Source organism: Pelodiscus sinensis, chromosome 17 (assembly GCF_049634645.1).
Source record: "Pelodiscus sinensis isolate JC-2024 chromosome 17, ASM4963464v1, whole genome shotgun sequence".
NCBI lineage: Eukaryota > Metazoa > Chordata > Testudines > Trionychidae > Pelodiscus > Pelodiscus sinensis.
Genome location: NC_134727.1, coordinates 31,275,836 through 31,301,973, shown reverse-complemented (window position 1 = coordinate 31,301,973; position 26,138 = coordinate 31,275,836). Strand labels below are relative to the sequence as shown.

The 26,138-nt window shown below is 43.3% G+C and overlaps 1 protein-coding gene across 1 annotated transcript in view; it reads right to left on the bottom strand.

Moving 5' to 3' along the window:
- SPOCK1 (SPARC (osteonectin), cwcv and kazal like domains proteoglycan 1) overlaps positions 1–26,138 on the bottom strand; it is a 637,569-nt gene that overhangs the window by 406,913 nt on the left and 204,518 nt on the right. Inside the window, exon 3 of the mRNA XM_075900445.1 lies at positions 4,709–4,754. Within this exon, the coding sequence (XP_075756560.1) occupies positions 4,709–4,754 (46 nt within the window). The remainder of the gene's footprint in view (positions 1–4,708; positions 4,755–26,138) is intronic.

Sequence of the window (26,138 nt, the reverse complement as noted above, 5' to 3'; positions counted from 1 at the left end):
ACATGGGAAGGCTACAGCTAGCCCAGCTACCAGTTTCTTGGGTACACACTCTCTCTAGAGTATTACACCTAAAATGATACCAGCTTGCATCAGACTGGCAACTGTACAGTGCAAGCTCATGAAATTCGCCCCCACCTCTCAAGTGGAGAGGAAGATGCAGCAGCCTTTTGCCCAAGTGATGGTTCCTGCACACTTGTATAGATAAAACAAAAATAAGTTGATTCAAAATAATCTTTCTTTTATAGTTAAAGTGATAGAAACAGATCAAAGCAGATTATCTAGCAATTAATCAAAAAGCTCAAACTAAACTTAATCTACTACACAGACTGGCTATGAGTAGCAGATTCTCACCCTAAGAAATTATACAAGAAAGCTACAGATTCTTATGGGGCAAGCCACACTTGCTTACAGACTGGAATTCCCAGGTGTTTCATTTACAGGCAGTCCCCGAGTTACGCGGAGTTACGAACGGGGTTTGCTCCGCGTCTTCCTGGTCTGCTGGTCTCCAGCAGACCAGGGAGATGGGGAGCAAAGCCTCTGAGGACGCCGGCAGCGGGACAGCCGCGGCGCATCTGGGCTGTCCCGCTGCCCCCGTGCTCCGCGGCTTTGCTCCAGACGCCTGTGATACAGTAGCTGGGGTGCTGCCGGTTGGTCCCGCAGCGCCGCTCTGGGCGCTACTGGACCAATCCGGCAGCACCCCAGCTGCTCTGCCTCAGGCGTCCTGATTCAGCCACTGCTGGTCAGTTTCAGCCGCGGCTGAATCAGGACGCCTGGGGCAGAGCAGCTGGGGTGCTGCTGGGTTGGTCCAGTAGCGCCGAGGAGCGGTGCTACTGGAGCAACCCAGCAGCACCCCAGCTGCTCTGCCCCAGGCGTCCCCAAGTCAGCCGCTGCTGAAACTGACCAGCGCTGACTACAGGAAGCTCCAGGCAGAGTTGCTCTGCCCCGGGCTTCCTGGAATCAGCCACTGGTCAGTTTCAGCAGCGGCTGAATCTGGACGCCAGTTCCGACTTACATACAGATTCAACTTAAGAACAAACCTACAGTCCCTATCTTGTACGTAACCTGGGGACTGCCTTTACAGGCTAGAAAACCTGTTAGCCTCACTCCAGCACTTCCCCCAGTTCAGTCTTTGTTCCTCAGGAGTCCAAAGAACACCAGATGACATCACTCCCTGCCTTATATAGCTTTTGCATCTGGCGGGAACCGTCTTTTTCAGAGATTGGTTCCCAGATCAGTCTGTGAAAAACACTGACATTTGAAGATGGAGTCTAAAGACATGTGGTCACATCACATGTCTTTGGAGAGTCATAAAAGCTGTTACTGGAGATTGTCTGTAGCATTCTCAGGAAGGTTCCTCAGGTTGGAGATGAGCTTTTTCTCTGGCCTATTGTTCTTCCTAATGGCTCATTGCCCCGATTAGCAAGCCTTCCTCACTCAACTATCTAGAATAAAAGTATCTTGTCTATGGGTGTTCCCCAGGTGCAACTACAGTTTGAAATACACAAATTAGGGATGTAAGTGACTAGTCGGGTAGTTGACTATCCAATAAGCATAGAGTCACAACTGAACTAGTCGCTTCTCCCCCGCTTTGCTGCCTCTATCAGGAGCTGGTGGGGGAGATGGCTTAAAAGCTGTTCCCCCCAGCACCATCTTTGTGGAGGGACAGAAGAGTGAGAGGCTCAGCAGAGGATCAGGCACAAGCCAGGACTCAGCTGTCCCAGCTCATGTCTGGTCCCCCGCTGCAACTCTGCCTTTTAACTGTAGTAAGAGTCACCCGGCTAACCGCACTGTGGCTCACTACCAAGGTAAAAGGGAACCTTCTGCTCTTAAGTGCACAGTGATGGCCTATTATCAATTTGCATTACTTTCATGACTGCCTTGAAGACAAATGGATTATTATAGTTTCTTTGTTTCCACTGCCCTTTCCTGGACTGACATCAACTGTCAAGCACAACACACCTGAGAATATCACGGTGTTTAGTGTGTCCACTGACATTCGGCTGTGATCCCCAGGACAAATGTCTTCCACTCCCTGGCCTACTCCCTGAAGAGCGCATTTCTGTCTCCAAAATGTCAGCATGTCATCCGTGAGAACATTCTGTAGGGCATCACTGCTCCACATGCTCTTCTAGCAAGACATTCAGGTGCTTTTTCCAGTTGCTTCTAGTCAATCACGCTGGCTATATTACATAGAAAACTTGTGTTTCTTTTTTCCTATCCCAGGAGGCGCTCTCATATACATTGGGCCCCTGAGATTGTTGACCTGCTTATTGTTACCAGGGTCGGTGGCACAATATCTTTTGTCACAGGCCTGTCAGACTCTGACTGCACATTCCTGGTGCTGCTCTGTACTAGTTGGCTCCTTCATCCTTGCTGAATCTGACTTATTTCGATACACAGCAGGGAAGACAGCGGTATGTTGATCACATCCTTCCTTTCAGAACATTTTCTTTACCCTTGCAGTACCACTATGATTCAGTTGCTAATACTTCCCTATGGGGGATGGGTCATGTTTTCAAGTCCAAACGAAGATTTTGGCTGTCTAGACTACACATCTCTGTCGACAGAGATGTAGATTAGACATGTCGAAATTTCTAATAAAGCAGGGATTTAAATATCCCGTGCTTCATTAGCATAAACATGGCCACCGCTTTTTTTCGAAACTGAGGTTTTTTTCGAAAAAACTGCAGTCTAGGCGTGGATCTATCAAAAATAAACCCTTTTTGGACAGATCCTGTAAACCTCATTTTTTGAGGAATACAGGATCTGTCCAAAAAGGGTTTATTTTTGACAGATCCGTGTCTGGAGTGTCCGTTTTTGGTTTTTTTTTGAAAAAGCTCCATTTTAAAAAAAAGCAGCAGCTGTGTTTATGCTAATAAAGCACGGGATATTTAAATCCCTGCTTCATTAGCAATTTTGATGTGCTTGATTTGCATCCCTCTGTCGACAGAGGGATGCAGTCTAGACATAGCCATTGTCATTCATAACCCTTGCTGAGAGCTGCAATGCAGGGTACTAAGGGATGGTGAATTGACAGAGGTTCCTGGGTCAGATAAGACACTATCCTAAGGTTTGGCTGTGCACATAAATATTTTGATACATAACTCAGTTTTCACAGTATCTGATACTACATATTGAAATATCAAAGGTGAATAAAATTTATCAGGAAACAGAGATTCCTTTTCTTCAGCTTGCATGTTGAATTAATGTTGCTTTTGCCTGTTAAGCTGAATGCAAGAAGTGTGTTTCCTCAATTGAATACTAGAATTCAGTCATCTTGTGATCTCCTTGTTTATTCCCTTGTATTATTACAACATATATGTTCTCTCTCTCAGCTGTTATAGGTCTTATCTACATGGGGAAATTTAGTGTCGTAATTATACCAATGCCTCATGCCTCCTTCTATGGACACACTTATTACAGAATAGAAATATGCACATGGAGAGTTACACCAGTGTGGCTCTAGTCAGTGGTATCTGTGACAATTTGGGGAGTCTGTCGGTTTCACTTCTGAACAGTGGATAATTGGATTATACTGTATTGGATGTGGATCCACCATGAGTTAGCAGGGCTGTGTGAAGTCCCTTCCAGGCCAAAGAAAATGGCACTCCATGTCATCTATTCAAAATACAAACACCTCGGTATAATGGCTTTGTTGAAGCTGGGAGAGGACACTTGTTCCCCTTGTCTGAAGGGAGGCACATTGGAGAGACGTGGAAAAATACCAAAAGGCTGATAAAAGAAGCAGGTGACCCCAGTAGGAGTCTATAAACCTGTGTCATTGTCTGTAAGAGCGTTCGCCTGCCAATAATGCAAACGTGTCTCATTGGGGTGGAACGCCTCCTGACGTTCAGCAACTCGGCTGTGTCAATGCGGCCATGTTGCTAAAAGCTGTGTAGTGTAGAAAGGACCTGAGCCAACAGCAGATATACAACACCACCTTGACCTGAGAACCAATTCTGCAGTCCATTCTCAGCCTTAAAAAGCCACTTAATGCAAGTAATGGGTACTTAAGTGTTATACAATAAAACAATTTAAGATGCAAAAATACCTGTTCAAATCCGTTTTCAACAACCGTTAATGTATGTTAAGTAACTCATTTTAAAGATGGCATTATTAGATCTTGACTAACAGTTACACCGTGTCTTTCTAAGTAGACACATTACCCCAAATGCAAATAGGAATACAAGAGTGCTGAAAAAGTACAGTTGAAAAATACAAGGCTAGGTCAAACCCACAGACAGGTAATGAGTGTGGGGGAGCATGTGGGGTCACATGCCTCTCTAGATTATAACTGATGAAGCTGGGTGTTCTCACTCTGTCCCCTCTGCCCCACAGTTACAGGTATCTCTGCCCCCCAGATTTAAATAACCCCTAATTTTGAATCGATTAGTCATGGCACAGCCAGAAAGAAAGAAAGAAAGAAAGAAAGAAAGAAAGAAAGAAAGAAAGAAAGAAAGAAAGAAAGAAAGAAAGAAAGAAAGAAAGAAAGAAAGAAAGAAAGAAAGAAAGAAAGAAAGAAAGAAAGAAAGAAAGAAAGAAAGAAAGAAAGAAAGAAAGAAAGAAAGAAAGAAAGAAAGAAAGAAAGAAAGAAAGAAAGAAAGAAAAGAAAAGAAAAGAAAAGAAAAGAAAAGAAAAGAAAAGAAAAGAAAAGAAAAGAAAAGAAAATGTTTTAGCAGAGCATATCCAATAAAATTACTGTTTTTACCTTGATCAAATGGTTTGTTTGGGTTCCAGTTTCTGAAATAATCATCCTAAATGGGAGGAAAAATAGGAAATTTAGAGAAAATGTAAGCAGTCTTTTTCTTTTTTAAAAAACAGTTTTACGAACAATATTGGCCTTCTCATTGCTCCCTGAAAATGAAATAAAAATGATCTAGCTAAACCCATTAACATGATACAGCATAAGATACAGCGACCTTTAATAACTCCATTCATCTGAAAAAGTGGGTTATGCCCACGAAAGCTCATGTTACCATCTTCTTTTTTCATTAGTCACTAAGGTGTTGCAAGACTATTCATTGTTTTTTTAAGTTGAACACCCCTTAGAAAGTTAAAATTCAGAAAAGTTTTCAGGGTACAGCATGTCACTTCAGTGCTCTCTGCCAAAATTGGTTTTTCAAGTCTGGATTTTAAATCAAGTAAGTTCTGTGATCTCCAGATCATTTTCTAGCACCTCACAATACCACAGAACAACTGGTGGCAATAATGTAGACCATATGTTGTTAGGAGAATACATTAAGTGCCAAATCAGGTTCACATGATTACCCTACACCAGTGTAAATCCAGAATAATTCCACTGATCTTTGTGCAACTGCTCCAATTTACCATGGTGTAGTACATCACTATTTGACTATAAGCTCTGCCTGGCTCTTACATTGACTGTATCAGTGAGACTCGAAGAGGGTTTTCTATGCCACTCCCTTTGTGCACCCACATATGGGCTAAGAGACTCTGGCCCAAAGCCTGCAAAGACCATAGAGAGTGATGATACCTAGTAGCAGCTTCAGCAATGATGATTATTTATAATTTATTTCATAGGCATCAAAACCATTCTGGGCTTTTTCTTCAAAAGGACAGGATTTGGCACCAAGAATGGAGATTCAGCCTTGCCTTTGAATTCCTTAGCTTTGTTATGTTGAAAATCTTATTTTCAAACAATGTTTTGTAATTGATTCTGCTGTGCTGCTAGATTTACCAAGCATTAATCACTTTTGATTAATGAGATTTTTTTTAAACAGAGTCCTTTCTTCTGGTAGCAGAATATTCTCTTTTTCCTACTTACGGTTTTCTAAGTGTTCATTTTGCTGCTTGTTTTTAAAGTCACAAAAACTGTTTAATAATTCATAGCCCAAGAAAGATTTCTTATTCTGCGGGCATATGGAGGCAGTTCTGTAATCAGGAGTGGAGGATAAACCCGAAGTACAAAATGTGCAGGCACTTGAGAAGGGCTTTAGCTTAACTTCAGTGATACATAAACATTTTACTGAAAACACAACTTGTGCTCAACAAGGTGCAAAATACAGATTTTGTTAAATCTGTGTGTAGTCCATCTTCCAGTACTATTTGTCTCTCATTTTTTTAAAAAAAAGTAAAATAGAAAGATGAAATATTTGTATTTATTTTAGAATGTTCATGTCAAAATATCAGGAAAATGCCCAACAAAAAATAAGAAAAAACTCTGCAAAAGAGAACAAAATCTTTGAGTTATTTTTGGTATTTTTGTTTTGTTTTGTTTTTAATAAAAGCCCTAATGATTTACAAGAGTAAAGCTTCAGAGAGACAACTGCTCAACTGTGAAGCAAAGCGCTACAAAACAGTTGGACAAAAGAAAAACTTACCACTATGGTTTCAACCCAATGGCACTCACTGAGCAAGGAGCTCGATCAGTAATATTAAGGGTGATTCATGATTCCAATTAATTTCCATGCAGAAGGCCCAGAAAAAAGTTCATGTCACATTTAATTCATACCTGAGATTATGGTTTAAGTGATGCATGGACTTGGTGTTGATTTTTTGCAGATGGTAGAAAATCACCTTAAACTAATTGATAAATGAATTTTGAAGCCATATTTTTACAACTACCAGACACTTAATATTTCTCACAGTAAATGGCTCTTTTAAGCTGCTGCCTTATTGCTGCTCTTACAACAAACTCCATTACACTGGTATAAGGCTATTTAATGTCTCTTGTACAATGGTGGGGAACCTTTTTCTGGGTCGGGGGAAGGGGGCATTCCTGCTCTTGCATAAAGAGGCATCAAACTGTGCAGAAATGTAGGTGATCGTTCTTTGTGGCAAATTGTATCACAGTCTGCCACGGACAGTGATAAAATAAAAATGCAACCGGCAATAAGATTGGCTAAAAAATTACTTCTAAATGCAAAATAATGAACCAAAATGAGAGCTGCTGCACAGAAATAGACAGTTATGCAGCTTTTTTAACCAGGATTGCAGTTTGAGGATCAATTTCCGCACCACTGTACAATACCAGTGGAGTCTTTAATGAGATCTATACTTTTCCACAGGGCTAGAAAAGCCTGATCAAGCCCTGCCCTTGATTCTATGCAGCTGTGTAAACCACAGAACTTAAGCTTGCTGTAGGTTTAACAGTGTATTACAGAGTTTGATTATATTTAGGTCTAAACATGCTCTCTGTCGCTGAATGTAATATAGGGCTAATGTGACCACCATCTTCGTCAACACTGGGGGATTAACAGGTGATCTCCAGAAAATGCAATTCTCTATGGCTTGCGTTAAAAAGCTAGACTCTGTACTAAGATTGCCATCCCTCAGGTACAAAAGAACAAAACAACAAGCAGGATATCTGGGATGATCCTGAGTCTGTAAAACTGGACAGTCAGCAGTGTGTGTACAGATTTCGTAAGATAGCTCCTTCAAAAAAAAATCCTTAGAAAACCTGGACAGATGGCAACCGTACGTAGCTGGAACTGTAAGAGAATTGCAGCTCAGCCACAGAGTGAGTTCCAAGAAACACTCACCAGTGGGTGAAACAAAAGACAGGTCTATGCAGCACTTTAAAGACTAACAAGATGGTTTATTAGGTGATGAGCTTTCGTGCTGCAGAGTCCTGTCTTTTGTTTCATCTAGACCAGACTAACACGGCTGCATCTCTATCACTATTCACCAGTGGGTTGCACTTGAATCTTTAGACACATATCTTTGAACTCTTTATTGGGTTTGCTTTTAAATGTATTGCCAGAATAGCACAATTTGCTGCCTGCAGCAATCTTAATGAATAACCTATCGTCTTTTTAAAAAGCCCAAGCTCTAGTACACTTTAAAGAGGAAAATTTAGATGAAAATGAAAAAAAAATGTTGACAGTTTTCACACAGAAGTTCCACATTCAACACAACATGAAATAGTTCAATTGAGTAAATACGGCTATGGTACCTGATGGGAACTGTATTTTGGGTTTCTCCTTTATATGTTGCATTCCCCGGTCTGCAACATAGCCAAATCAAAACATTTCATTTTGTAGCCAAAATATTTTGGATTTTGACAAAACCCCCACATCTTCCATTTTCCAAGATTTGGTTCTTCAGCAACAACAAAAAATGAAAAATTCTCTTTAGTTAAAAATGCACCCAAAAGAAAATACAGTGAACCCTCGCTACTTCGCAGTTCGACCATCGCGGATTCACGACTTCGCGGACTTTTTTCATTACATTATGTATATACGTGAATCCGCGATGGTCGAACCGCAAAGTAGCGAGGGCTCGCTGTATACATGTTAAATATACATGTCCCTACTTCGCGGATTTTCAACTATCGCGGTCGGGTTTGGAACCTATCTACCGCGATAAACGAGGGTTCACTGTATGTCAACAGAATATTCTGGATGAGCCTTAACAGGCAGGCAAGAACTCTGGACAGTATCAACAACAGAGTTAGCTGTCCCAGTGCAGGAGACTCTTCTGCTTTGACATTATGTCCACATTTGAGCTGGGAGGTGTAATTCTGAGCTTGAATAGATGTACCTGCAATAAGTTTACTTCAGCTCGCCCCTAAAAATAGCATTGTGCACCCCTGGAAGCATAGAGGGTGGCTTGGGCGAGCAGCCTGAATACAGTCTGTGTGGTGAGCAAGACACGAGAAGTCATTCTTCTGCTCTACTCTGCGCTGATTAGGCCTCAGTTGGAGTACTGTGTCCAGTTTCGGGCACCACATTTCAAGAAAGATGTGGAGAAATTGGAGAAGGTCCAGAGAAGAGCAACAAGAATGATGAAAGGTCTAGAGAACATGACCTATGAAGGAAGGCTGAAAGCATTGGGCTTGTTTAGTATGGAAAGGAGAAGACTCAGAGGAGACATGATAGCAGTTTTCAGGTATCTGAAAGAGTGTCACAAGGAGGAGGGAAAAAAATTGTTCTTCCTGGCCTCTGAGGATAGAACAAGAAGCAATGGGCTTAAACTGCAGCAAGGGAGGTTTAGGTTGGACATTAGGAAAAAGTTCCTAACTGTCAGGGTGGTTGAACACTGGAATGGATTGCCTAGAGAGGTTGTGGAATCTCCATCTCTACAGATATTTAAGAGTAGTTTGGATGGATGTCTATCAGGGATGATCTAGACAGTACTGGGTCCTGCCATGAGGGCAGGGGAATGGACTCGGTAACCTCTCGAGGTCCCTTCCAGTCCTAGTATACTATGATACCTAGGTGGTCGAGTGGAACTGTTCTTGCAGCATGTAGCTACCAGTATTGCAAGGTCTACATGGCTATTTTTAGACACTAGTTCGTGCAGAGCTAGTGCAGGCATGCCTAAGCAAGCTTGCCACCACACCTTCCAACTCAAATGTAGACGTACTCTCAACATGAAGTGGGACCAGAGATGGAGGATGTGTCCATTTCACTCTTAAGGGATCCCAGCTCTCACGCCTACATCTATTCCCCTAGGATTGCTGGAGACAAACCGGTGGGATATCCATAATACTGCCAGGGACTGCCCCTGAAACAAAGGGCCCTCCTTTTCCATTACCTTCCTTCTGTTCCTGTCTCTACTTCTGGCTCCACTTTCCCAAATGCACATACGCTCAGGGCCGGATTAAGCGGGGGGCTAGCCGGGCATTTGCCCGGGGCACCAACCTATGGGGGGCACCTTATGGCAGCTGTAAGGGGCGCCACATGCCCAATTGCAGCTGTAAGGTGCGCAGCGCGCCAGGTGGTGGGTCAGTGCATTTGCTGTGCACCTGGGGGTGGAGCCACGCTGCCCAGGGCGCAGGAATGGCTCGAGCTGGCCCTGCATACCCTTAGACTTCCACATGGAAATGTATCCTGCCTGCCAGCATGTGTGCAACAGTGAATATATCTGCTTCCCCTTTTTGTGCTGGTCAAGGCAAAATTCGGCCTGTAGCTGGCAGAATAACGGATAGGAAAATAGGCGTATTTCCATGGAAAGTTTAGTGGAATTTTTTCCTCTCTCCTTTTCATCAATTTCCAAATTTTCTTGGCTCAGAAGATAGATAAGCTGTCAGCTTCCTGTTTCTTCAGGGATTATTAATTTATTCTTTTCGTCAAGAGACCGATCATCTTGTCAAGAGACTGCTCACTGCAACAACAGTAAGTCTAGTCACAAGCCAAAAACTTCCCTGCTTTATTTAACTACATTACAACAGAGCGAGAAGTCGGGGGACAGGAACTCTCACTGACTAACCTGGAAGTAAACGATGGGTAGAACATGGTTCCATCCCATAATATTCTGGGTTACCCAGTTAACCCAATGATAATTCTTTACTACAATTACATTAAACAACTATTTAAAAATAAGGATAATACAAGCCTATTACAAACTGGATGAAACAATTACAAATAAGTCACAATGTTGTTGTTTTTTACCACAGCATTTCCTAACTATATCTCACATCACTTCTGACAGGAGTCATGATCTAAAAATAATATGTCATTTACTCTATATGAATAACTCTGCAGGAAAACACAGGTAATGACTGACAATCAGGCTTACCTTGTAATTAATGAATAAAGAAAGCAATAACTATACCATTCATATGCATTTCATAAATTAAATCTACTGGATGTATAATTGGATGGGAGGGAGAGAAGTAACCTGGGAACTCAAACACATTAACAACCAAGATTGGCAGTTTAGAATAAAATATACATTGTATTGTTACAAATTCTAGACTTTCATTCTGTTGCTATTTACAATTTAAAAGTAAAAAACCTACCTCAACTTCCTGAGTACGTAAGCATTATAAATGAGAAAAAAATAAATAAATAAAAGAATGAAATCAAACAATGCAAAATAATATTAACATTTCCTACTCCCCATGCCCCAGCACATTTTAACTTTATAATTACCAGGTTCAGGAAACCTTATTCTTCAAATGACATCTGCATATTTAGCCTTTTTGACAAGCTACTAATATCCCTTGCCAGTCAAAATTTAGATATGTTGTCAGCTGAGCTAATGACCACTGGGAAATAAGTTATTTGTCCCCAAAAAGACTGTAAACCCAAAGAGCCATTTCCTTTTGGCTGAAATAAAAAAAAAGCCCTGGGTGTTTCTTCTCCATGCAACACAGATGAAAATAGATTGCTTTAAACTGTTTTTATTCAACATCTTAACAATTTACAATATATTTGACAAATGATAGGTTCAGTACTAAAAGCAAAACTGAGCATATTTCTGTTGTTTAATGAGAACAGAATTCTATGAGGTCGTGAACGTACAACAGATGGTATTTTTTTACTGCAATATTTTTGTAATAGGACAATTCTGTTCTCAAAGTCTGTGTTCATCTTCACTTTCACCACATTAAAGTATCCTGCCAGGCATGGAATTCTTACTAATAGGAGTTTTGCCTATGGAACAACCGTAGGATAGGACATTGAGTCAATCCTTTATGTATAACAGACTAAAATTCAACTCTGTTCCAAATGCCCTGCACATCTCTAAAATCCTGTAATAAGGTTTTCAGTGGAACTCAAATGGAACATTGGAACTTCTGTAGGATCTCTGCTCAGGGACTTTATCTTCCCAGTTAGTGAGTGCATCTTCAGTTGTATGAAAGTGCCATAGAGCAATTCACAATACTTTATGAGCTCATTAACACAGTAAAAGCCACTCACTCGTATTTCCTTATTCAGTACCAGAGGCAATGATGGGGGAGACAAAGGGAGCAGATGTCCCAGGATCCACTGATTTAAAAGGGGCTGGGGTTCTGGGAAACTGCTACTATGGTCCCAGTCCCCTTTAAACTGCTGCTGGAGACCCAGGCGACACTGAGGGCTGGCTACCTCTAGCCCTGCGCCTTCCCCCGAGACTGAGCTCCTCACTTCCCCACCAGTGCCTAGGGTCCAGCAAAGGGTCCTTTCACTTACCCCTCCCTAGCCCCCCTTCCTGATGTACAAAATAAAGGACACGTGTGTTCAAAAATAGAAACTCTTTTTATTGAACAAAACTCAGGGAGACTGGGAAAAGGAGGTGGGAGAGGGGAAGAGAGAGGGTGGGAGAGGGGAGGGGGAAACCTTGGAGGAGGGAGCTGGAAGGGGGAAGCCAGGGGAAGGAGGAGTAGGGGAAGTATCAAACTATGGTACGCCATATCTTCAGTACTGTGTACAGATGTGATCTCCTCACCCCAGAAAAGATATTTTGACCCTGGAAAAGGTTCAGAAAAGGGCAACTAAAATGATCAGGGGTTTGGAACAGGTCCCATATGAAGAGAGGCTAAAGAGACTGGGACTTTTCAGCTTAGAAAAAAGGAGACTGAGGGGGGATATGATAGAGGTCTATAAAATCATGAGTGGTGTGGAGGGGGTGCATAAAGAAAAGTTCTTCATTAGTTCCCATAATAGAAGGACTAGAGGACAGCAAATGAAATGAATGGGTGGCAGGCTTCAAACTAATAAAAGAAAGTTCTTCTTCACAAAGCAAATAGTCTACCTGTGGAACTCCTTGCCGCAGGAGGCTGTGAAGGCTAGAACTAGAACAGAGTTTAAAGAGAAGTTAGATAAATTCATGGAGGTTGGGTCCATGAAGTGCTATTAGCCAGGGGGTAGAAATGGTGTCCCTGGCCTCTGTTTGTGGAAGGCTGAAGATGGATGGCACGAGACAAATGGCTTGGTCATTGTCTTCGGTCCAACCCCTCCAGGGTACCTAGTGTTGGCCGCTGTCGGCAGACAGGCTACTGGGCTAGATGGACCTTTGGTCTGACCCAGTACGGCCATTCTTATGTTTTTATGTTCTAAGCTCAGGGTCGGGGTCTCACTCGACCACCTTGATTTTCATGCAAACCTGATCCTGGGTGGCCAGGCTGGCAGCTATCCTGCCCTAGACGGCCACTTTCCTGTGCCTAGTGAGGAGGTCGTGGACATTGGAGGCTTCCCCCCAAACCTCGATGAGGTCCATGATGTCCGCACTAGACCAGGTGGGCGCCTGCCTCTTGCTGCCCTGACCAGGCTCCTGGGAGCCGCCAGCCTGGTCCCGGGAAGAGGCGGAGGGCTGTGTGGCAGCGGCTGGCTGGCTCGTGCCATGCCAGGTGCAGGGTCTACTGGCTGGGTCCTGGCAGGCTTGCACCTGGCACGGGCACCGTAGCCAGACCGTGCCCCTTTAAGGGCTCCGGGGCCGGGAGGGGGACAGACGAGTTTCCCTAGTGGTGCCCAGAGTGGCCACCAGGGCAAGCTGGGGAGGGCTAGTGTCCCACTAGTTCGAATTAGGTAGCTACACAGCCCTTAATTCAAACTACTTAATTCGAACTAGGCGTTAGTCCTCATACAATGAGGTTTACCTAGTTCGAATTAAGTGCTCCGCTAGTTCGATTTAAATTCAAACTAGCGGTTTGTATGTGTAGCGCCTATGAAAGTTAATTCGAACTAACGACTGTTAGTTTGAATTAACTTTGTAGTGTAGACATACCCTTACAGTTTCTGCTTATGATGTTTGAGGTCAACTTACAGGTTGAACTTCTCTAATTTGGGATTCTGCTCTGGCAACATCCATGGTCTGGGTAGGACCACAGATGTTGCTGGACCAGAAAGATCCAGCCACAGAGGTTATCAGTAACTGGGAGCTCAGCTAGTCTGGTGGCAGTGGCCTGGGGGCAAGGAGTCCAGCAAGCAGACTGGCAGCCAGAGCAGGGCCGGCAACTGAAGGAGGGAGCCCTGCTGGCTCAGGGCGTGGAGCCCAACCAGGCGGAGCAGGCCAGCTGCTGGGGGCAGGGAACCACACCAACCAGAGTGGGGACAGCAGACCAGATTAGAGCCCTGCCAATGCCACTTCCGCTGGTCCAGCAAACTGCCTTGTTCGGAACTGCTTAGGTTCCGAGGGTGCAGGACCAGGGAGGTCCAACCTGTAGTACCAGGATCATTGAGCGCTCAGCAAAACATGAAATGTTGCATCCACATTACTGAAGCCTACGGTCGCAGCACATTTTAGAAAAAATCAAAATCTCAGGTATGCTACGGGACCAACCCAACAGCACCCCAGCTGCTCTGCCCCAGGCTTCCCGGAGTCAGCCACTGGTCAGTTTCAGCAGTGGCTTACTTGGGGAAGTCGGGGGCAAAGTAGCTCCAATTGTCTGGCTGCCCAGAGCACTTCCGGGTTCCAGATGGATGCCGGACCACTGGAGTTTTACTGTATATTGTTCCTTAACATGCATAAGCCAACCACACATTCTATTTACTGACACAATTCCAGAGTTTCATATTTTACAGACTGTGAAGCATTACAAAGGGATCTTACCAAACTGGGTGACTTGGCAACAAAATGGCTGATAACATTCAAGATTGAAAAATACAAAGTAATGCACACTGGAAACCCTAATCCCAACTATACATTCAAAATGATGGGCTCTAAAATAGCAATCATCAAAGAGATCTTGGAGTCATTATGGATAGTCCTTTGGAAACATCTGTTCAATGTGCAGCAGCAGTCAAAAAGCTAACACAATGTGGTAACCATTAGGAAAGGGATAGATGAGACAGTAAATATTATAATGCCTGTATGAGACTCCCTGGTACGTACACTCCTGGAATACTGCATACGCTTAAAAAAGTTAGAATTTGGATAGTGGCAACAAAAATTAGTAGGGGTAATAAACAGTTTCAAAACTATGTAAAAGATTGGAATGGTTCATCTTAGAAAGGAGATGACTCGAGGGCTATGATAGAGACCTATAAAATCATGAGTAGTGTGGAGAAAGGGAAGACTCCCCACAACACAAGAACCAGATATCACTCAATTCAATTAATAAGGCAGTGGGTTTAAAATAAACATAGGAAGTACTTGAAACAATGCACAATATGGAACTCACTGCTGGGGATATTGTGAAGGCCAAAAGTATAACTAGGTTAAAAAAAAAAGAATGAGACAAGTTCAAAGAAGGTAGGTCCATCAAAGGCTATTAGCCAAGATGATCAGGGATGCAAGCCCATGCTCTCAGGGTCCATGAAGCTGGACCTAGATGACAGGGGATGATGGGTCACTCCATAATTGCCCTGTTCATTCCCTCTCAATGATACCAGCCATTGCTGGAAAACAGGATACTGGGCTTCTTGGCCCACTGCTCTGACCCAGTATGGACGCTGTTATGTTCCAATGTTCTAATATTCTTCACTATCTATCACATGTGCACTTTCATTTCTGACTTCTCTTTCAATAATCGTGATTGCTGTTTTCTTTTGGATGTTTCTTCATTCTGCTTGGACAGTCTCAGGTGTGACAGCGGAAAGGATGTGACTAGTCGACTATCCAGGAAGCATAAACTTATCGGATAGTCTACTAGTCCCTCTGCTAGTCACTTCCCCCCGTCCCTTGATGCCTTTTTAGCTGTTTCCCCCCAGCACTGTCTCCAGGGGAGTGGGGGAGAGGGTAGCAGGGACTGGGTGCAATCTGTCAATCAACTGATTCCCAGCTTGCACCCAGTCCCAGACACTGCACCTCTGCTTTTTAAATGTCTTAAGAGCCTGTTGGCTCTTAAGACATTTAAAAAGCAGAGAGCCAGGACAGTTGGTTCCCGGCTCGCACCAGCTCCTTCCCACCCCAGCTGCGCACCAGCCTTTTAAATGTATTGAGCGCTTTAATACATTTAAAAGGCTGGGCACAGCAGAGGGGAGGAGCCAGGAATCAGCTGTCTCAGCTCGCATCGGGTCCCCTGTGCTGTGCTTCAGCTTTTTGTGTTAGGAAAATGTGTTGTTAGGACCCTCCGGGGTCAGGAGTTGGGAGCTAACCCTGCTGCGGCTCCCCTGCTTCTCGACTAATCAGCTAGTCAATTAGTTGATTAAATTATACTGAATGTCCCTAGATAGCAGTAGAGGACTTTTTTCATAGGATCATCATATGGGTCCAACACAAACATGTTCCTTGCAAAGTCAAGATCTTGAAGTTTTCCTCTATTCCTTTTAAGGCCTGTGTCTTCCTTTGATATTGCTTTTTGCATCACAATTTATCATAATGCAGAAAAGAAGAGGTGATCAGCGGCATCCCTGTCACACTCTAACATCTAAGTCAAGCTGGTCAGTCTCTCCACTTTCTTTCCTAATATTTTGAACCCTTGTACATCATCTTAGGACATGTCTTCACTTGCCATGCTGGAGGTCGATCTTTTGGAAATCAATTTAGTGGGTCTAGTTAAGACCTGTAAATTGAACGCTGAGGGCAGCTCCGGCTAGCACCTATATGCCTCGCAGTTGTAAGGAGTATCGGAGGACGATGTTTGCTCCCATCAGCCTCCCACTGTGGGGATGCTGCCAAGTTTGGCATAAGGTAAGCCAACTCCAGCTACGTCCTCTACACAGCTAGAGCTGAGTATCTTAAGCCAAGCAACCAGGTCTAGTGTAGACCTGGCCTTAGAGAGGGACAGTGTCTTTCTGGGAAGCCCATATTGTTATGGAAAATCTTGCAACAACCCTCTATGAATGCAGTCAAAATCTCTGGTGAAATCTACAAAGCCCAAGACGAATGTCTCTGATAAGCAAGCCCTTCCTCCATCAATCATCTCAGAGTAGAGGTGTGATCTATACACAATCTTTACTTGTTCAGTAAGCAGCCTTTCGTCTAACTACCCTGAATCTGTCCAATAGCACGTCACAGAGCACTCTTCCAGGTGCTAGCCCTAATCTCTCTCGGAATAATCCTAGTCAAATGGATTCTGTGGGAGCTTTGAGCACTGCTCTCCCTAGACTCAGGATAAGCCCTTTTGGGCAGCTTCCCTGCTGTTTGACGTGGCTGTATGACAATGCTTAGCACCTTACTTTTATTTAAATTCAGTGTGACTGGGGGCACCGGCCTCACCTCTTCTCGCTCTGCCCTTGTTCCATTCCCACCCTGCCTTTGCTCTGCCCTTATGCCATCCTTCCCTGCTCCACCTCTTCCCAGCACTCCCTGGAATGGTGCAGCCGCGGTCTGGAGCCACCCACCCAGCCTGCGCCTCCCCCGTTGCCGCTGCTGGTGAGAGCAGGGAATGGGGGGGGAGGGGACATGGACGCTGGTGCCAGCCCCCCCTGCCAACTGCTGGCTGACCCCTCCCACCTAGGTGGATGCATGTGGCCCCCTTGGGAACTCCCCACAGTCAGTCAGCTCCATGCATGGAGCCCTGAGCCTCTGACTGGGTGGGGCTGCTTAATCACCTGTGAAGCTGTGCTGCCCTGCAGTTTAGCAGGAGCACTGGTCACCACTGTTTAAATTATAACCCCTTTGGACCAGGGCCATCTTTTGCTGTATTTGTACAGCACTCCGCACAATGGAGTCCTGGACTGAGGCCATTATGCACTACAGTAATTCATATAATAAACAACAATAGCAAGCTGAGATGTGTAGATAAGCAAGTATGCACTGCAAGGCTCGTGTTAGTCCTCCACTGGATTTTTACTCCACTGTTGTGGGTGATCAAGAGATGAGATGAAACTCATTTTAAAATGATTTAAAGCCCTTTCACAGTATCTCACATAATAAATCCTTTTTTTTTTTGCTAACAAGAGAGAAATATTCTTTTATTATTCACTATGTATCTGTCAAACATAGCCAACTCAGATTGATACCACCATCAACAAAGCCAGTTGTACTGTATGTTAAATGAAGGACTCAATGGGTATAGCAAAAAAGAGCTGGTTTAAGACGCTGACATTAACTCTCACAAAAGCCTCTTTATCCAATTTCTAGCAGATATTCTTAGAGTTTCCCACCCACTTTCGTCAACTTTTAACCCAAGGACACGGAATACATAGGAGAATCAACCCTTAAGGTACAAATTGTGTTTGTACTCTGACTGGATTTAAGGCAGTTCCTTTGATCTTTTCCCTGGAGAGCACACAATTTTCAGTCAGACAGTACATAATGAAACCATCTCAGGAAAGAACAAATATATTGTGACAAAATGAATTTATCCCCACTTCTAAAAGGAGGCTATGGAAATTGCCAGCTATTTCATTATCCAGCTAGATGAAATATTGAAAGAGACAACAAACATGAGCCTGGCAGAACTTTTTGGAAATCTCGTCAGCTAGGTTTTAATTTACAAAACTAAACCTTGAACCGAAAAAAGGTTATGACTCAGGCTCCTGTTAGTCAGATCAGAAAAATCTACCTCTTAAGATCAATACATTTCCCCCCTGTTGCAGGAAGTAATATGGCTAATTCAGAAGGTGGCTCAGAGTCATATCCCTACTCGCCTCCCCCACCATGACGACTGCAAGCTTTCAAAGCTAAGACCAAAATTAACACACGTGTGTGACTTCAACCTAATCATCTTTAAATTATCAAAGTAAATGATCCAATTGGCTTTTGCCTCCTCAGGATTTCAAGAGCATCCAGTGAGGCTACCACCAAGCTAACCAATTTCTTCCTATTGGTTTTTTTAAAAAACGATTCCTAACATGTGGTATTTCCAAAGAATTCAGGAGGATGGCTGTCTGTATTGCAGAGGCACCTTCAATGGATATTTTACTAACTCATCTAAAAACACTGGGTGCTCATATTTATAAATAGTGGGGCCATTATCTAAATGGGTGCATAAAGGTTTATGTTTTGTGAGACGAATTGCACTTATCAGTTACTTGTCTGAACCCAGTAGAACATAAGAATGGCCATACTGGGTCAGACATAAGGTCCATCTAGCCCAGTATCCTCTCTGCCGACAGTGGTCAATGACAGATAAGAACATAAGAATTCCTGTACTGGGTCAGACCAAAGGTCCATCTAGCCCAGTAGCCTGTCTGCCGACAGTGGCCAACACCAGGTGCCCCAGAGAGGGTGGACTGAAGACAGTAATCAAGTGATTTGTCTCCTGCCATCCGTCTCCAGCCTCTGACAAACAGAGGCCAGGGACACCATTTCTATCCCCTGGCTAATAGCCTTTTATGGACCTAACCTCCATGAAATTATCTAGCTTCTCTTTAAACTCTGTTATAGTCCTAGCCTTCACAGCCTCCTCTGGCAAGGAGTTCCACAGGTTGACTACACGCTCTGTGAAGAAGAACTTTCTTTTATTAGTTTTAAACCTGCTACCCATTAATTTCATTTGGTGTCCTCTAGTTCTTCTATTATGGGAACTAATAAATAACTTTTCTTTATTCGCTCTCTCCACACCACTCATGATTTTATATACCTCTATCATATCCCCCCTCAGTCTCCTCTTTTCTAAACTGACAAGTCCCAGTCATTTTAACCTCTCTTCATATGGGACCCGTTCTAAACCCCTAATCATTTTAGTTGCCCTTTCGAAGGCCAAAATTTCTTTTTTGAGGTGAGGAGACCACATCTGTACACAGTATTCAAGATGTGGGTGTACCATAGTTTTATACAGGGGCAGTAAGATATTCTGTGTCTTATTTTCTATCCCTTTCTTAATAATTCCTAGCAGCCTATTTGCCTTTTTGACCGCCGCTGCACACTGTGTAGAAGTTTTCAGAGAACTATCCACGATAACTCCAAGGTCTCTTTCCTGATTTGTCATAGCCAAATTAGCCCCCATCATACTATACGTATAGTTGGGGTTATTTTTCCCAATGTGCATTACTTTACACTTATCCACATTAAATTTCATTTGCCATTTTGTTGCCCAATCACTCTTAAGATGCCTTAAGAGGGATGAGCACAACAGATAATCCTCATATGATCCCTCTCCTGTCATCCATTTCCAGACAAACAAAGCCTACGGACATCATTCCTATCCATTCTGGCTAATAGCCATTGATGGACCTAACCTCCATGAATTTATCTAGCCCATTCTGGAACCCCTTTGAAGTCATAGTCTTCACAACATCCTCTGGCAATGAGTTCCACAGGTTGACTGTGCACTGAATGAAGAAAATCTTCCTTTTGCTTCTTTTAAACTACCTACCTATTAATTTCATTTGGTGAGCCCTAGTTCTAATGTTATGGGAACAAGTAAATAACATTTCCTTATTTACTTTTTCCATGCCTGTCATGATTTTACTCTATCATATCCCCCCCCCTTTAGTCTCATCTTTTCTAAGATGAAAAGTACACGTTTTTTTAATCTCTCTTCATATGGGACCTGTTCCAAATGCCTAATCATTTTTGTTGCCCTTCTCTGAACCTTTTTCAATGCCAATATATATTTTTTTAAGTTGAGGTAACCACATCTGTATGCAGTATTCAAGATGTGGGCAGGTCATGGTTTTATACAGAAGCAATAAGATATTCTCTGTCTTATTCTCTATCTATTTTTAAATGAGTCCTAACATTGTTTGCTTTTTTCACTGCTGCTGTACAGTGAGTGGGTATTTTCAGAGAACTATCCACAATGACTCCAAGATCTCTCTCCTGAGTAGTTGCAGCTAAATTAGTCTCCATCACATTGTATGTATAGTATTATTTTTCCAATTTGTTTTACATTACATTTATCAACATTAAATTTCATTTGCCATTTTGTTGCCCAATCACTTAGTTTGGTGAAATCTTTATGAAACTCTTCACAGTCTGCTTTGGTCTTAACGATCTTGAGCAGTTTAGTATCATCTGCAAATTTTGCCATAGCACTGTTTACCCCTTCTCCACATCATTTATAAATAAACTGAATAGGATTGGTCCCGGGACAGATCCTTGGGGGACACAAATATTTACCTCTCTCCATTCTAAAAACTTACCATTTATTCCTACCCTTTGTTCCCTAGCTTTTAACCAGTTACCAATTCACGAAAGGACCTTCCCTCTTATCCCATGACAATTTACTTAAGAGCCTTTGGTGAGGGACCTTGTCAAAGCTTTCTGGAAATCTATGTATACTATATCTACTGGATCCGCCTTGTCCACATGTTTGTTGACCCCCCCTCAAAGAACTCTGGTAGATTAGTAAGGCATGATTTCCCTTTACAGAAACCATGATGACTCTCCCCTAACAAATTATATTCATCAATTTGTCTGACAATTTTATTCTTTACTATAGTTTCAACTAATGTGCCCAGTACTCACTTTAGACTTACCGGTCTGTAATTGCCAGGATCACCTCTAAAGCCCTTTTTAAATATTGGCATCACGTTAGCTATCTTCTAGTCATTAGATACGGAAGCTGATTTAAAGGATAGGTTACAAACCACAGTTAATAGTTCCGCAATTTTACATCTGAGTTCTTTCAGAACTCCTGTTAGAACGCCATCTGGTCCCAATGATTTGTTACTATTAAGTTTATCAATTTGTTCCAAAACCTTCAATCTGGGATAATTTGTTAGATTTGTCATCTAAAAAGAATGGCTCATGTTTGGGAATCTCCCCAATATCCTCAGCAGTGAAGACTGAAGCAAATAATTCATTTAGCTTCTCTATAGTGACTTTATCGTTTTTGAGTACTCCTTTAGCATCTTGATTGTCCAAGGGCCCCAGTGGTTGTTTGGCACGCTTCCTGTTTCTGATGTTTTTAAAAAAACATTTTGCTATTACTTTTTGAGTTTTTGGCTAGCTATTTTTCAAACTCCTTCTCGGTTTTTCTTATGGTATTTTTATACTTAATTTGACAGAGTTTATGCTCCTTTCTACTTTCCTCACTAGGATTTGACTTCCATTTTTTAAAAGATGTATTTTTATCTATAACTGCTTCTTTTACTTGGTTAAGCCAAGCCGCGGTGGCACTTTTTTGGTTCTCTTACTGTGTTTTTTAATTTGGGCATCTACTATGGTGTCTTTGAAAAGTTTCCATGTAGCTTGCAGGGATTTTACTTTTGTCACTGTGCCTTTTAATTTCTGTTTAACTAACCTCCTCATTTTTGTGTAGTTCCCCTTCCTGAAATTAAATGCAACAGTGTTAGGCTGCTGAGGTGTTTTTCCCATCACAGAGATGTTAAATTTTATTAAATTATCACTATTTCCAAGTGGTCCAGTTATAAAGGAGATGTCACCTGAAAGAAAAAAAGGCACAAAATCTCTCAGCCTGCGTCAGTCACAGATCTGGAGAACTGCAACACTGATTTGAAGCTTGTTTTTGTCTCTCCCCTGAGCCCTGGGAAGAGAACACTGTAAATGAAATGGAAAAGCCTGCTACACAGCAATCATTAAAACCAAAGACGCATCTATTCCTCTGGAGAAGTATAAACATAGGGCCTCATCTGAGATGTGCTGTGAGGTAATGAACACCCCCAAGTCCCACAGGAAACAACAGGTGCTGAGGTTCTTAAATACCCTTACAAAAACTGGGGCAATAGACTTTATTAACACTCATTTGGAGCCTGGTTAGTATTCTTCTCTTCCACCCTAGACCAATCATTAAACCTCTTACCCTCATAAAAAGCATTAGGAAGGCTGGAATTACTACCTCATTGCTCTTTTAAAATTAGCTGGAGAAAGAGGCAGCTGCACTTTTTTGCTTCCCTCTGCCTTGTGCTGCAGAAGATCATTCCAACATCAAGCAGTTTGAAAGCACCAGCTGCTGCTTCCTAAAGTTAATCTAGCCTGTATCATAAATGTCTCCCCAAGGCCTATTGCCCGTTTTAAGCAAATAGTTTGTGTCAGCAAATTACAGGCTTTATTTATTTATTTATTGAAGAGGAGGAGAAAATATTTTACACCTTTGGTCTTGCTGTGAACAGCGATTTCCCAATGGTAACTACTACCCAAAGTACACATTAATCTAAAGAAGTGATTCAAAATTTCTCTGTGCATTAACACATCTCTAGCCACTTCTGGCACACTCTCACTTTCCTGGGAAATGAGACCATGGATCCAAGCAGGATTGGTTTTTCTTAGCAAATGGCTAGTGTATGCTCCTGCAGATTTTTCATTTCATCCTTGGCAGAAGAAATCTTTGAAACATTTAGTGATACATTTCACAGGAAAGTCTGGAATCTAGAGGATCTACTTCTAGACCCGGCTACATCACGTGAATAAGGGTATGTCTACACTACTGCCATAGTTCGAACTAGGGTGGTTAATGTAGTCATTTGAAGTTGCAAATGAAGCCCGGGATTTAAATATCCCGGGCTTCATTTGCATCTTGCCGGGTGCTGCCATTTTTAAATCCCCATTAGTGCGGACTCCGTGCCCGCGGCTACACGCGGCACGGAGTAGGTAGTTCAAATTAGGCTAATTCGAACTAATGTTACTCCTCATGGAATATTTAAATCCCGGGCTTCATTTGCAACTTCGAATGACTACATTAACCACCCTAGTTCGAACTAGGGTGGTAGTGTAGACATACCCTGACAGAGAAGAGGAATACGATTGCAGTGTGGACGTAAGTGAAGGGTTTTTTTCGGAAAAACAATTGTTTTTCCGAAAAAAATTCTGTAAAGTAGACATAGCCTAAGGGTATGTCTACACTACACCGCTTTTCACAAGGCTGTATTGACACAGCCCTGCTGCTAAAAGTCAGCTTGGGTAAACAGTTTGTTGGTGCTTTTGCAGACAAAGCTTTGTTGGCAAGAGAGTGCTGTTGCCAACAAAATGGCATTTGATGTGTATTTTCCATGGAAAAACTTTATCGTTTACAGGGGGAATGGTTTCAAGCACTCCCGAATGATAGGTTTTGTTGAGTAAGTGCAAGTGTAGACACAGTTCAAGTTCCCCAAAAGGAGCTACTTCATGCATGAAGGGGTAGTTCTACCTTACTGGAGATGCCAACTTTCAAATCAGATGTAAAAATGTAAAAGCAACGCCTCACAGGATATGCAAGAACAGGCTTATGGTCTTACCATCTTACAGTGTAGACACGGACCTATGTCTTAACCCCTCCTCCATTACCAGGAGGGGTCATCTCTTTAGCAGAACTGGTTAGTCATATTAATTTAATTCAGGGGTGGGCAATAATTTTTGGTGGGGGGACTCTCCAAGATTTTGGAAAGTGGTCAAGGGCCACACATTTCTGTGGAGGGGTGCAGGGTCTAGGATGGAGGCTGGGTGCAGAAGGGTGCATGGGGTGCAGGAGACAGTATGAGGTCTAAGAGGGAGTTTGGATGAAGGAGGCAGTTGTGACCTGGGTCAGGAGATGGGGGTGTAGGGTCAGGGAGGGAGTGGGGGTGCAGGAGAGGATTCTGGCCTGGAGGAGGGGAAAGAGAGGGGGCACAGGGTCTGGGAGGGGGTTGTGACCTGGGGCAGGGGGTGCAGAGGGTTTGGAGGGGAAGGGAGTTGGGGTGCAGGAGGGGCAGGGGTGCCAGAGGCAGGCTTTAGCTGGGAGGCGCTTACCTAAGCATCTCCTGGCCTGCAGCACCCCCAAGGCAGGCTGGGCTCCCTGCCTGCTGCAGCTCCAGAGGATTAAAAATGCAGCCTGCTCCCTCCACATGGCTCTCAGCTCTGAAAGCAGAGAAAGGCTGGCGCCACTCCCATGTGGCAGGCCAATCTCTCAGGTCCCATTGACTGGCTGTTTCTGGCCAATAGGAGCTGAGGATTGGGCTGGGGGAAGAGAGATCACATGAAGCCTCCCCCTCCCTCCAAAGTAGAGAGAGTCACATGGAGCAGCCCTGCACTTCAAACAGCGGCTGCTGCATGCCAGAGGGTCCCAGGAGGAGTGTCTGTGGGCCAGATCCGGTGACTCGGTAGGCCAAATCCAGCCTGCTAGAAGGGGTTTAATTTATCCTTGGTTGGGGGGTAAGACACTATGAAGAATGGACACAACCTTGTGCTGCTGTGTCCAGACCATTGGGTTCATAACATGCTGGTGCAGAGGAAGGGGCTGGAAGGATGAAGGCTGGGACAGGGGTTGGGAGTGGAGCCAGAGGATCTGCAGCTAGTGGATTCTCCTCATCTACTAGGGAGTGTATATTTGTGTGCAGTAGAGATGTAAAATCCCACTGAATTGGTTAACCGGTTAAACACTACATTTAACTAGTTAACTGATTAAAGGGGTTGGGCAGACTGGAGTGGCCCCCATTGCAGGCAAGGGCTGCTCCAGGCCAGCCAGAGCAACTTCTGCCCGTGAAGGGGGTGGAAGCACTCCAACCCAGGAGGCGCTGGCACGGGGGCTGCTTTCGGGTACCGGTTAACCATTACTCGGTAAATATCAACCATTAAGGGTGATGCTTACTGGATAACAGGTTACCTGTTCACATCCCTAATGTGAAGCCATGGATACCTCTTTTGCTGCTCTGCAATCTGGAACACGGATTCCTTTTCTCTTGCCCCCTGGGAAGCAGCCTGCATTGCCACATTGGCTGCACAACCAGAAGGGGGAAATGGCCCAGAGATCAGTAGTTAGCATGAAACATAGGAGTAATCTGCAGGGATAGGTAACAGGTGGTCTAAAAAGGATTCTTCCATATCTAATGAAATGGAATCTCCTCAGTCAGATCCTGTATATATAGGGATGCCAGACTGTAACCAGACTCTGCCAGGCTCCTAGTGTTCTCAGGGAGCTGTGGCCCCAGTTTTCCAATCACACTATGGTTATTACTCAGTAACTATCGTGTGCTTATTCACATCCCTCTTCCTGACTAGCTCCTGTTTCCAGAACTCTCCATCCCTCTTCCACTATAAACCTGTCTGGCTCAGCTTCGGCACCCATAGCCCACGTAGTACATGCCGGCCCACTTTATATTCATTACTCCGAAGTGTTATTGTTTGAGTGCCTGAACATCCTTAGCAGCTGGAGCAATACAGACTAGTTTTGGAAGCTCAACAGGGAGTGGGATATTGATGTGGGAACTGCAAGGTTTACCTACAGCCATGCCACCTCTGATCCTGCCTCCTGCACAGTTCAGCAAAGGCTGGGGAATCTGGCCCACCGAGTCAAGTATATCTAATAAATTGCAATCTAACCTCACTTCACAAAGATAACCCCAGCTTCGGCTGCTGTTAACTGAAATCAATGGAGCTAAAGTGATCGTCACCAGCTAAGAATCTGGCCCCGTGGTATTTCCTCTGGCAAAGTTTAGACATATAAGCTCATTATTCATTTATCAAAACCTGTGCCTTTCAGTTGCTTAGGAGTGAATATTGGTAGAATATAGCCAGCTAGTTCTATACAAAGATACTGTGAACAAATCCAGTTTTTATAGAGTTCTAAATAGATGTGATATGTAAAACATACATCAGAATGAGAGCTATTTTCTAGTTCTTAATTTGTATTCAGAAATTCAATGGCAGCCCTAGAATACACTTGTTTTGACAGGTAGCCGAAAAGCCAAAAAACATTATATTTAAAGGTTATATAAGCTACAAGGTAAAGTGACTTCACTTTAGATAGCCTTGTTACTTGGAAAGTGCATTTACTGTAACAA